The sequence below is a fragment of the Prionailurus bengalensis genome, chromosome A2 (genome assembly GCF_016509475.1).
Source record: "Prionailurus bengalensis isolate Pbe53 chromosome A2, Fcat_Pben_1.1_paternal_pri, whole genome shotgun sequence".
In the NCBI taxonomy this organism is placed as follows: Eukaryota; Metazoa; Chordata; class Mammalia; order Carnivora; family Felidae; genus Prionailurus; species Prionailurus bengalensis.
Genome location: NC_057348.1, coordinates 121,316,019 through 121,328,482, shown reverse-complemented (window position 1 = coordinate 121,328,482; position 12,464 = coordinate 121,316,019). Strand labels below are relative to the sequence as shown.

At 46.0% G+C, this 12,464-nt stretch overlaps 1 protein-coding gene across 2 annotated transcripts in view; it reads left to right on the top strand.

Annotated features, from left to right (window-relative positions):
* Positions 1-12,464, top strand: part of NOD1 (nucleotide binding oligomerization domain containing 1) — a 77,298-nt gene that overhangs the window by 57,660 nt on the left and 7,174 nt on the right. For both annotated transcript variants that reach the window (XM_043589186.1, XM_043589187.1), the window contains one exon: positions 6,504-6,587. In XM_043589186.1, the coding sequence (XP_043445121.1) occupies positions 6,504-6,587 (84 nt within the window). The remainder of the gene's footprint in view (positions 1-6,503; positions 6,588-12,464) is intronic.

Genomic DNA, 12,464 nt, shown 5'->3' with positions numbered 1-12,464 from the left:
TAATGCAATTGCTGTGTTGTAGAGTAGTTCTATTTTTTATTTTTTGAGGAATCTTCACACTGTTTTCCAGAGTGGCTGTAGCAGTTTGCATTCCCACCAGCAGTACAAAAGTGTTCCACTTTCTCCAACCTCTGTTGTTTTCTGAGTTGTTCATTTTAGCCACTCTGACCGGTGTGAGATAATATCTCATTGTGGTTTTGACTTGTATTTCCCTGATGATGAATGATGTTGAGCATCTTTTCATGTGTCTGTTAGCCCTCCGGATGTCTTTGAAAAAGTGTCTGTTCATGTCTTTTGCCCATTTCTTCACTGGATTATTTGTTTTTCATGTGTTGAGTTTGATAAGTTCTTTATAGAGTTTGGATACTAACCCTTTATCTGATATGTCATTTGCAAATATCTTCTATTGGTTGCCTTTTAGTTTTGCTGATTCTTTCCTTTGCTGTGGAGAAGGTTTTTATCTTAATGAGGTCCTAATAGTTCATTTTTGCTTTCAATTCCCTTGCCTCCAGAGACATGTTAAGTAAGAAGTTCCTGCAGCCAAGATCAAAGAGGTTGCTGCCTGTTTTCTCCTGTAGGATTCTGATGGTTTCCTGTCTCACGTTTAGGTCTTTCATCAATTTTGAATTTATTTTTGTGTATGGTGTAAGAAAGTGGTGCAGTTTCTTTCTTCTGCATGTTGCTGTCCAGTTCCCCCAGCACCATTTGCTAAGGAGACTATCTTTTTTCCATTGGATGTTCTTCCCTGATTGTCGAAGATTAGTTGGCCATATATTTGTCAGTCCATTTCTGGGTTCTCTATTCTATTCCATTGATCTGTGGTCTGTTTTTATGCCAATACCATACTGTCTTGATCCTTACACCTTTGTAGTAAAAGTTAAAGTCTGTGTTTGTGATGCCTCAGCTTTGGTTTTCTTTCTTCAACATTACTTCGGCTATTCGAGGTCTTGTGTGGTTCCACACAAATGATAGGATTGTTTGTTCTAGTTCTGTGAAGAATGCTGGTGCTATTTTGATAGAGATTGCATTGAATGTGTAGATCCGTTTGGGTGGTATTGACATTTTAACGATATTTGTTCTTCCAGTCCATGAGCATGGAATGTTTTTCCATTTCTTTGTGTCTTCTTCACTTTCTTTCATAAGCTTTCTATAGTTTTCAGTATGCAGATCTTTTACCTCTTTGGTTAGGTTTATTCCTAGGTATTTATGGTTTTTGGTGCAGTTGTAAATGGGATCCATTCCTTGCTTCCTCTTTCTGTTGCTTCATTATTGGTGTATAGAAATGCAGCCGATTTCTGTACATTGATTTTATATCCTGTGACTTTGCTGAATTCCTGTATCAGCTCTAGCAGTTTTTCAGTGGAGTCTTTTGGATTTTCCAGGTAAAGTATCATGTCGTCTGCAAAGAGTGAACGTTTGACTTCTTTGCCAATTTGGATGCCTTTTATTTCATTTTGGCTGATTGCTGAGACTAGGACTTCCAACACTATGTTGAACAACAGTAGTGAGAGTGGACACCCCTGTCATGTTCCTGATCTCGGGGGGAAAGCTCTTTTTCCCCATTGAGAATGATATTAGCTGTGGGCCTTTCATATATGGCTTTTATCATGTTAATGTATGTTCCTTCTATCTCAACTTGCTTGAGGGTTTTTATCAAGAAAGGGTGCTGTATTTTGTCAAATGCTTTTCTCCATCTATTGACAGGATCATAGGGTTCTTATCCTCTCTTTTATTAACGTGGTGTATCACATTGATTGACTTGCGAGTACTGAACCAGCCCTGCAGCCCAGGAATGAATCCCACTTGATCATGGTGAATAATTCTTTTAATGTACTGTTGAATTTGATTTGCTAGTATCTTATTGAGAATTTTTGCATCTAGTTTCATGAGGGATTTTGGCCTGTAATTTTCCTGTTCTACTTTTGAAAAATATTTTTTGAGATGGGGTGCCTGGCTGGCACTGTCAATAGAGCATGCGACTCTTGATCTTGGCTTTGTAAGTGTGAGCCCTGTGTTAGGTACAGAGATTATTTAAAAAGAAAATCTTAAGGGGCGCCTGGGTGGCTCAGTCAGGTAAGCGTCTGACTCTGGCTCAGGTCATGATCTCACAGTTCGTGATCTCACAGATCTCACAGTTGAGCCCCACGTTGGGCTCTGTACTGACAGCTCGGAGCTTGGAGCCTGCCTTCGGATTCTGTGTGTCTCTCTCTGCCCCTCCCCTGCTTATCCTCTCTCTCTCTCTCTCTCTCTCTCTCTCTCTCTCTAAAATAAATATTTTTTAAAAATTAAAAAATGAAATCTTAAATGCAAAAACATTTTTTGAGGGGTGCCTGGGTGGCTCAGTCGGTTGAGCACCCGACTCTTGATTTCAGCTCAGGTCATGATCTCCCAATTTTTGTGAGATCGAGCCCCATTGGGCTCTGTGCTGTCACATGGAGCCTGCTTGGGTTCTCTCCCTCTCTCTCTGCCCCTCCCTAGCTCATGCTTGCGTGTGTGCACGCATGTGCTGTCTCAGTAATATATTTCTCTCTCTTTAGTATATTTTAAAGTCTACTTATTTTTAAGAGAGAACGTGTGAGTGAGAGTTGGGGAGGGGCAGAAAGCGACAGGGACAGAAGATCTGAAGTGGACTCTGTGCTAATAGAGAGCCCAACGCGGGGCTCAAACTCACGAACCATAAGATCGTGACCTGAGCCAAAGTCAGATGCTTAACCAACTGAGCCATCCACATGCCCCAAGAGAAGATATTTTGTAAGATAAAATGGACGTGCATAAAATTCACCCTTTAAAAATGTACAGGTCAGGGGCCCCTGGCTGGCTTGGTCAGTGGAGTGTATGACTCTCAATCTCCAGGTTTGGAAGTTCCGGTTCCACGCTGGGTGTAGAGATTACTTAAAAAAATAAAATCTTAAAAAGACAATAAAGTGTATAGGTCAGTGATTTTTAGCGTATTCACAAAGTTGTGCAACCATTACCACGATCTAGTTGTAGGACAGTTTTACCTCCCCACCGCCCCCACTGGAATATACCAGTGTGCGTTAAGCCTCCCCATCCTTCTCCCCCAGTCCTTAATCTACTTTTTGTCTCTGTGGATTTGCCTGTTCTGGGCATTTCCTAGAAATGGAATCCTACAATGTGTGACTCGTTGTCTGTGTTCTTTCACTTACGTGGGTTTTCAAGGCCCATCTACATCCTAGAACGTGTCAGAACTTCATTGCGCCGTAGGGCCGATACTCCGTTATATGGATATTCCACATTTTTTCTGTTCATCAGCTGGTAGGCATTTGGGTTGTTTCTACTTTTTTGGTTGTTGTGAATAACGTTGCCTTTGCCTTTGACATTCGTGTGCATGTCCGCGTGTGGACATGCGTCTTCATTTCTCTTGGGTGTATGCTTAGGAATAGAATTGCCGGGGCAAATGGCCACTCTGTTCTGAACTTTTTGAGGAACTGCCGAAGTGTTTTCCAGAGTGGCTGCTCTACTTTAGGTTCCCGCCAGTCACGTAGGAAGGCTCCCATTTCTCCACATCCTTACCAGCACTCGTTTGTGTCTATCTTTTCGAATCTTGCCATCCTAGTGGGTGTGGAGTGGTGTCTCATTGTGGTTTTGATTTTCATTTCCCTCATGACTGACATGGGGCATCTTTTTGTGTGTCTGTCTTGGAGAAATATCTCCACATCCTTTGCCCATTTTTAATTTTGTTTGCCTTTTTTTTTTTTTTTAAAGTTTAGAGAGGGAGGGCGGGAAGAGAGCAGGTGCACGCGTGCGAGCAGAGGAAGGGCAGAGAATCCTAAGCAGGCACTGTCAGCGCAGAGCCCAAAACAGGGCTCGAACCCACAAACCTTGAGATCATGACCTGAGCCAAAATCAAGAGTCAGACGCTTAACCAACCGACCACCCTGGGTTATCTGCCTTTTTATTGCTGAATTATTGGAGCTCTTTATACATCCTGCATACTAGACATTTACTAGATACGTGATTTGCATGTATTTCCTCTGTGGGGTTTTCTACTTTCTTGTTAGTGACCTTTAAAGCACAAACACTGTTCATTTTGATGGAAGTCCAATTTCTTTTTTCTTTGGTTGTTTGTGCTTTAGATACTTTACTGAGAAACTGTTGCGTAATCCAAGGTCACAAAGATTGACACCTAAGATTTCCTTTAAGTGTTATAGTTTTGCTCTTGCAGTGAGGTCTTTGATCCTAAATGCTAATTTCTGGAGTTAATTGTTGTGTGCGATATGAGGCAAAGGGTCCAAACTCTTTCTTTGGCATGTCCCACTGTTCCAGCACCGCTTGTTGAAGAGAGTGTCTTTCCCTGTTAAATGGCCCTGACGCTTTTGCCAAAACTCAATTGACGATAAATGTATGGGTGTATTTCTGGACATTCTATTCTAGTTCATTGATCCGTTTGGTTGTCTTTATGCCAAGATCACACTGTCCTGATTGTTCTAACTGTGCAGTAAGTTTTGAAATCAGGAAGGGTGAGTCTCCCAACTCTGTCCTCCTTTCTCAAGGTTTTTTGGGCTATTCTGGGTCCCTTGTGCTTGTGTATGAGTTTTATTTTTATTTTTATTTTATTTTTTTATTAAAATTTTTTTTTAAGTTTTATTTATTTTTGAGACAGAGAGAGACAGAGCATGAATGGGGGAGGGGCAGAGAGGGAGGGAGACACAGAATCGGAAGCAGGCTCCAGGCTCTGAGCCATCAGCCCAGAGCCCGACGTAGGGCTTGAACTCACGGACCGCGAGATCATGACCTGAGCTGAAGTCGGACGCTTAACCGACTGAGCCACCCAGGCGCCCCTCTGTATGAGTTTTAGATAACCTTGTTAATTTCTGCAAAACAGCCAGACTGTGCTACTTTTATGTCTGTTTTGCTGTTGTTTTCCTGGCCTGTAGACTTTCTTTTATCTCTTTCCCTTGGGGCCTGACCTGGAGGGAGAACAGAGCTAGAACAGGTGCACAGATCACACTGGCCCTTGTCTTCAAAGGTGGCCCCAGGGGACAGGTGCGCCTGAGCACTGCCATACTCATTGGCTCCCTTCCTGCCCGGCCTCTTGCCAGGTCTTGGCTGGAAGCAGCTCACCCAGCAAAGTGTAGGTGGTGCTGGTGGTGGCAATTGTGAAGGAGGGGATTAGGAAGCAGCAGAGTTTGGCTGAATGCACGATTCTCTGCTCACTTCTAGGTTCTATCTTTGCTCCTCTTGCAAAAATGTCCGAGTTACATTGTGGTCGTTCTTACCAGGGAGTCATCACCTCTGCCACTGAGCCCAGGCGCCCCCCTTTGGGGCATGTGGCTGGGAGATTGGGGCCCCTCCACGGCACAGCCACAGCCCCGTGTGCTCGGGCAGTAATGGTGACAGGCGCTCCCTGCCATCGGGTGCTGTGGCAGCGACCGTGAGGACTACTTCCTACATATACATCCTCCCACTGAAACCTCGGTTACTCCCATTTTACAGATCAGGCAACCGAGGCATAGATAGTGTAAGCTTATTTCTTCAAGGATCTGTGGCTGATGGGGCGCCTGGGTGGCGCAGTCGGTTAAGCATCCGACTTCAGCCAGGTCACGATCTCGCGGTCCGTGAGTTCGAGCCCCGCGTCGGGCTCTGGGCTGATGGCTCGGAGCCTGGAGCCTGTTTCCGATTCTGTGCCTCCCTCTCTCTCTGCCCCTCCCCCGTTCATGCTCTGTCTCTCTCTGTCCCAAAAAAAAAAAAAAAAAAAAAAAAAGGATCTGTGGCTGAGAAGTAGGGGGTGGAGGGTGTGTGTGTAGGAGGGGAGCTTTGAACCACTGCACTGACTGCCTCTTCATGGGGTTGGCCCCTTGTCGCCTAATTTCTATAATCTCATCAATCATGACAGGGCAACCCTGTCTTCCTGGTGGGGCTGCGTTCTTGGGTCCGTGGCCAGGATTTCTTAGGGTCAAGTTGAGCAGTAGGCTTTTATTCCACCAATAGCCAGGAGTGAGGAGGGGGCCTGTGATGAAGCAGAGACACCTCAGTGCCTTGGGTGAATTTCTTGGGTCGGAAGCATAGCTGCTCAGGGGGAGCACTTCAGAGATCGCCCGGGCTCCCCAGCTCTATTGGAAACCTTGGTTTCATTTGGATCACTGCAACTAGACATAATGGGGTGCGCCCTCAGAGGCCCCATTATCGATGCTTTCCCACTGGGACCCACGAGTGGAAGCAGGAGAATCGTCCTCTTCCCTCCCCGCAGGAAAAAATGGGAAAAATGCCGACACATACGTATCTGGGTTCGTGTATTAAATTACCTACGTGTGAGTGCACAGATCTATTAGGCTCACTCTAGAAATGTACCAAAAAATTAAACGTCTTAAAAGATGCCCTGTAGATCTGATCTGGACAGCCTCAGCCAGATCAAACATCACGTGGACACAGCGCTTCCCCGGACCCCGTCTCATGCCCACCATGCCCTTACCACTCCTTAACGGAGGGGGCAGATTTAATCCAGTATCATGTATCTGATACAAGATATGTTCTTCTTTCAGGCTTATCCAGAACCAGATCACGGCCAAGGGGATTGCCCAGCTGGCAGACGCATTACAGAGGAACACTGGCATAATGGAGATTTGGTGAGACACATGCGCCAGTCGTAGTAATGAGAACAGTTGACTGTCTACTCAGCACCCTGACTGGGCGCCAGGCACAATTTAGAGCATGTGCCACTTATTCCTCATGTTTCCAGTAGTCCCGGAAAGCAGGCTGGTAGTATTTCCACTTCACAGAGGCAGAAACTGAGCCCCAGAGCAGTGAGGGAATACTTGCCCAAGGTGCCACCTAAGAGGAGAAGCTGGAATCTGGTCCAGGCTGCCTGACTCTGTGGCCCGGGGCTCCCCTCGCAGGTGCCCTGCCCTCCTCTACCTCCCCGCTATGCACGGGGGCAGATGGCCCAGGAAAGGGATCCTGCTGAGAGTGAATCACTCGGGGACTCAGGAGGCTGAGATGTGGATGGGGTAGCTGGCGTTTGGGGCCCCTTCTTCTCCTTTTCTGGGCTTTGCCGGGCTTGAGGAGACACTTCTCTGCTGGATTTGCTCCGACTTGTGTTCTTTCTTCCTATTTCTGCTTGGAGCAGTTGTTATGCTAGTGGGAGGGAGCTGGATTGTTTTGCTTCTACAACACTGAGCCCCACTCCACATCGTTATTGCCTCATAAGACCCATACATCATCCCCCCTAAGCGGGTCCCGGCCTGTGGACTGTGTGGGCAGGGTAGGGGGTGTTCCCATCAGTGACAGGTGTGGCAGCGGCCTGGGTGCTGGGGATGTGGCGGTTAGGCGGACAGAAAGGGTCCTGATGGCTTGAGAGCACTGGCTCACCGGGGCTGCGGACAGGGGGCCCTGAGCAGGCTCCCCAGCGCTCTGGAGTGTGCCGTGAGCCTCAGCCTGACACAGCCCTGCAGCGTGACCATGTGGGGCACCTAGCGGGGTGGGGGGCACAGCCACATTTCCCTTGAGGACACGGGCCACAGGAGGGGTTCACGCTCTCCCCGTGGGTTCCCTGAGGTCCAAGGAGCAGCCTTCCCGTGAACTCAAACCCTCAGCTCAGGGGGTAGTTACTCATCAACTACCCCATTTCGTCCTGCCGGGGGAGAATTTCCCAGCTAAAAAAAAGTACATCGAGGTACAGCTCCTTGACCTGGGGTGCCAGCACAGCATTTTTTAAACTTTGCTTTGGAACTTGTTAGTGCATCATAAAATCAGTTGGGCAGGTTGCAACCAGCATATTATTTGGAAAATGAGGTCGAGCAGAACACCAAAAGTCACCGTGCACAGCACAAAGTATTATTTTATAATCTTGGGTCAGATGTGGGTATGTGTGCCTGCGTGGATGCTGGTTCAAGACGTAAAATGTAATTCTCGTTTGGGTTGTGCTTGAAAAAACATTTGGAAGACGCTGTCCTAGAGGGGAGAGCCCAGCTCCAGCAAGGCTGACGGAGGACGCTGGGGCTTAGGTGCGTGTGACCCTGTGCCCGCTCCTGAGTCCGCAAGGCATGTGGGAGCTGTTGGAACTCTGGTTTGCATTAATCGCCAGGCCCCCTCCTGCCCGTGGTCCCTTCCCTAGAAGCACGTCAATTCTTGCTGACTCTGTGGTTCGAGAACAGCAGGCAGAGGGGGAGGAGGGGGCAGGCCAGGCTGCAGAAGTTTGCAGACAACGGTTGGCCTCTACTTTTCTCGGAGGCTGATTAGGACATGTGTAAGAACACGTAGCTGCTTTAACTCTGGCTTGAAAAATGTGCATTTGTTGCCTTGGAAGGACCACTGTTCCTATACAAGGAACTACGTGTGCAGGGCCAGGTGTCTTTAGCTTGAAGGTGTGCTACCCAGGGCCTGAAGGAGGCATGTGTTTGTGTGTGTGATGTCATGGAACCAGGCTTAGTGACGTCCTGTCGCGTCGGCCCTGTCCAGGGCTGTGGGGATGAGGGAGCAGCTCTGTCCGCAGTCACCAGGGGCACAGGGACTCGTTGTTCATGCTGATATTGATTTCTACCTCATCCCTGTCCCATGAGAACTTGCGGTCTGATGCCCCAAGTGAGTTCTGCTTCAGAGACAGGAGGCAGGGTGAACAATGCCCTGACATTGCGTGGCATCTATCATACCGCTGGAGTAGCTTCCTGGGAGGCTGTCTGCTCCAGACTGTGAGCTCTTTGAGGGTGGAGCCTGGGTCATGGTGCTTAAAAAAGAAAAAAAAGTCAAGTGAGTAAAGGTGAAGGTCTGATGGGCTTTAGCAAGCAGTTCCTGAGTTGGGCGGCATCCCTTCCAGAAAGTAGAGGGGAGCTCTGCTGAGCCAAACAAGAGAAAGGTTCTTAAATTCTTCCTTGTTGATGTCTTCTGCCTTTATTAGCAGGGAGTACATCGTTGTAAGCAAGGTTGCCCTCCGAGGGGGAGCAGGAAGGTCTGACAGTAAATTTCCTAGTGTTGACCAGGAAATTCTATGTTGACTGATTAAAGGCTACATTCATTCCTGGGGTGTTAAAATTAGGTTGGAGTTAGGTTAGGTATTAACTGGTTTACCGATTTGGGGCCTTAACCTAAGCGATGCTATTTTGGGCCTGTGTGGCTCAGTCGGTTAAGCATCCGGCTTCGGCTCAGGTCATGATCTCACGGTTCGTGAGTTCGAGCCCCTCGTCAGGCTCTGTGCTGACAGCCTGGAGCCTGCTTCAGATTCTGTGTCTCCCTCTCTCTCTGACCTTCCCCCGTTCATGCTCTGTCTCAAAAATAAATAAACATTAAAAAAAATTTACAAAAAACAAAACAGTGGTCCCCTTTCGGACTGGCCTCTCCGCTTCGCTGAGAGCTGTGATCAAACTTTAGGGCATTAGCGCCCCTCTCAGCTACTGCTCTGTAGTTCTCGAAGCCTTTGTTGATCCTGTGCGTGGCATTCTCAGGTCCTGATGTTTTCGCTTTGTCTCTGTGACAGTCACAGGTTACGAGCTCAGGTTTACATTCTGTTAAGTCACTTTGTCCTCTTGGTACCTTTTTGGACGGTCCAGGCTGAGGGAGACCATTTGCTTAGCGGTTGGTGGCCTCAAACATGCATTTAAAGCATTTAAGAAAATATAACGCACCAGGGAGATTCTTATGATTATGATAAGCAGGGTCCTCCCCAATGTTTGCAGGGTACTTTGAAGCCCTGGTCTCCAAGACCCAATGCCGTCAAAATCAGACAAATCAAAGAAAGACCCTGTGGAAGGAGTCATCTTCTTAAGGCAAGCGCCTTGTTTTGGGATATGATGTAATTGAGTTTCAACTTTCCCAGGAGTGTAATCCAGGTGGCACCTCCTTGCTCAGCTAAACGATAATCAAGGGCTATTCTGTTCTCAAGAACAACACTGGCCAGAGAGTCTAGGGATCGCTGTTGGGCAGTTGTTGCAAGAATTTCAAGAATTAAGGAGAAGTTCCTGTTCATAGCTTCGTTTGTATTTATCCCTAAACAGAGAAGTAGGGGTCTGCCAAACAGAGTCCTGAATCATGAAAGCCTCCTGGGAGGTCCTTTCCAACTCATGGTGTAAATTCACAGGAGTTGACCAACGATAAAAGTTAGATTTTTCTCCCGGCCTGAAATAAAAAGTTGCTCCAAAGTCCAGAGGGTGTCCCAGTGGCCTGGGACATAAAGATAAGGGCATTACCTTTCCTAGCCGATGCCAGAGTGAAGGAAAGAGGAGAAAGCGTGTCATGTTCAGTTCATGTATGAAGCCTTGATCAGGTGTCTTGGGCAGAAGCCATCTACCTTGGGGGCGGCTGTTTCTTTTCCTTGTCAGTTTGATTTGTGGGTCTCCAGCGTCTGTATGGGACCAGCTCAGGTGGAGCCCGCTTGAGCCATGTCATATGTACCCTAGGCTCAGTGCCTTCTGATTGTGCAGCACTGTCCATGGTCAGGAGTGCTTTGTAAGGTCCTTTCCAATGGGGCTCAAGAGCTGTTTTTCTCTGGTGATGTTTCCAAAATACCTAATCACCACCAGGCTCTAGACTGTGACCAACAGGACCCTTTTAATTGGGATCCCAGATGCCTTTTTTTTTTTAATGTTTATTTTTGAGAGAGAGACCCAGAATTCGAAGCAGGTGCCGAGCTGTCAGCACAGAGCCTGACACAGGGCTCGAACCCACAAATCGCGAGATCATGACCTGAGCCGAAGTCAGACGCTTAACTGACTGATCCACCCAGGTGCCCCTATATTTTAATTTTTTAACCTCCATGCCCAACCTGGGGCTTGAGCTTACAACCCTGAGATCAAGAGTCACATGGTCTATTGATTGAGCCAGCCAGGCGCCCCGAGATTGGTGAATTTATGAATACCTTTCATAGTTAGAAATGTGTTTTTTCATGGTACAAGAGCACAAAACAGGTTTTGCTAACACGTGCAAATCTGTTGCACACAGAGAAACTAAAGAGAAAAGTGGATAAACCTTAGTGTTTTCTTATTTGGAAGTGATCTAGATTTTCAGTGAATTTACCTTACCATGTAACTTAGCAAAACTTTAACGTTTTGGGTTACCACCAAAAAAGAATTTGGAAGCTATTTATCTTATTTACATCTTATTTACATCTTTTATTTATTTATTTTACATCTTATTTACATCTATTTAATTTACTTGTTCTTAACAATTATATGCGGAGTACCCATAAAACTTCATAGGCAAACTCAACCATTATTCTGTTTAGTTTTTTTTTTTTCTGACAGATTTTGCAACAGAGATATCATGAAACTAATCTGACTTCCAGTAAACAAAAGCAGAATAAAAGTTTCATATTTAATGCTGATAACTCCAGGGGCACCTGGGTGGCTCAGTTGGTTAAGTGGCCAACTTTAGCTCAGGTCATGATCTCGCATTTTGTGGGTTCAGGCCCCATGTTAGGCTCTGTGCTGACAGCTCAGAGCCTGCTTCGGATTCTGTGTCTCCCTCTCTCTCTGCCCCTTCCCTGCTTCAGCTCTGTCTCTCTCTCTCAAAAAGAAACAAACATTAGAAAAAAAAGCTAAACATTAGAAAAAAAAACTTTTTTTAAATGCTGGTAACTCTAAAGACAGGTCTATTTTAATTAAACCAATAACCTTAAATTAGCTTTAACACCAAATATTTTCCCAGCTCACTTTAACCCAAATGTTTTTTCTGTCTAGCTTTCTGAGTTTTAGAATGCCCCATCCTTACTGGTGCTTCCCTTTAAACCATACCATCCAGAGGTAGAGAAAATATCACACATTTACAACATACATGGACACACATACAAATACACAGAACAGATGCAAACAAATTCTTATGGCTTTCAGATTTACTAATGTTTGTAGACAGATGATGGGCCCAATTTCCAAGTACGTCCCTCTCTCTCTTTTTGATGAACAACTTCCCTCTAAAGTTTGCATTTCAAAAAAGGGCTCTTAGGTGCTAGAGAAGATGGGGGTAGAAAATTTATAGAGAACATATCTAAGTTTTGTCCGAGGTGATTTGGAGCATTATTGGCCTGTTACCAGAGGTGCTGGAGTCTGGGCACAAGATCCCTGTTAGCAGTTTGTATGTTACTTTATTTATTTTTTATGTTTATTTTTGAGAGAGAGAGAGACAGAGCATGAGTTGGGGAGGAGTGGAGAGAGAGGGAGACACAGAATCCAAAGCAGGGTCCAGGCTCTGAGCTGTCAGCACACAGCCCGATGCGGGGCTCAGACCCACAAACTGTGAGATCATGACCTGAGCCGAAGTCGGAAGCTTGACAGACTGAGCCACCCAGGTGCCCCAGCAGTTTGTATTTTAAGAAGACCTCTGTGTTTACATTTCAAAGACCTATTAAGGGACAGAGAAAGAATGCAAAGACTTCTTTTTTTCTACCTTTTTTTTTGTGCTAGTAACATTCTTCACTTTTGAAAACATGGAGGGGTTATTGGGCATATATCTATTATTTAAATGTTTCTTTTTTAATTTTTAAAAAATGTCTACTTATTTATTTTGAGAAAGAAAGAGAG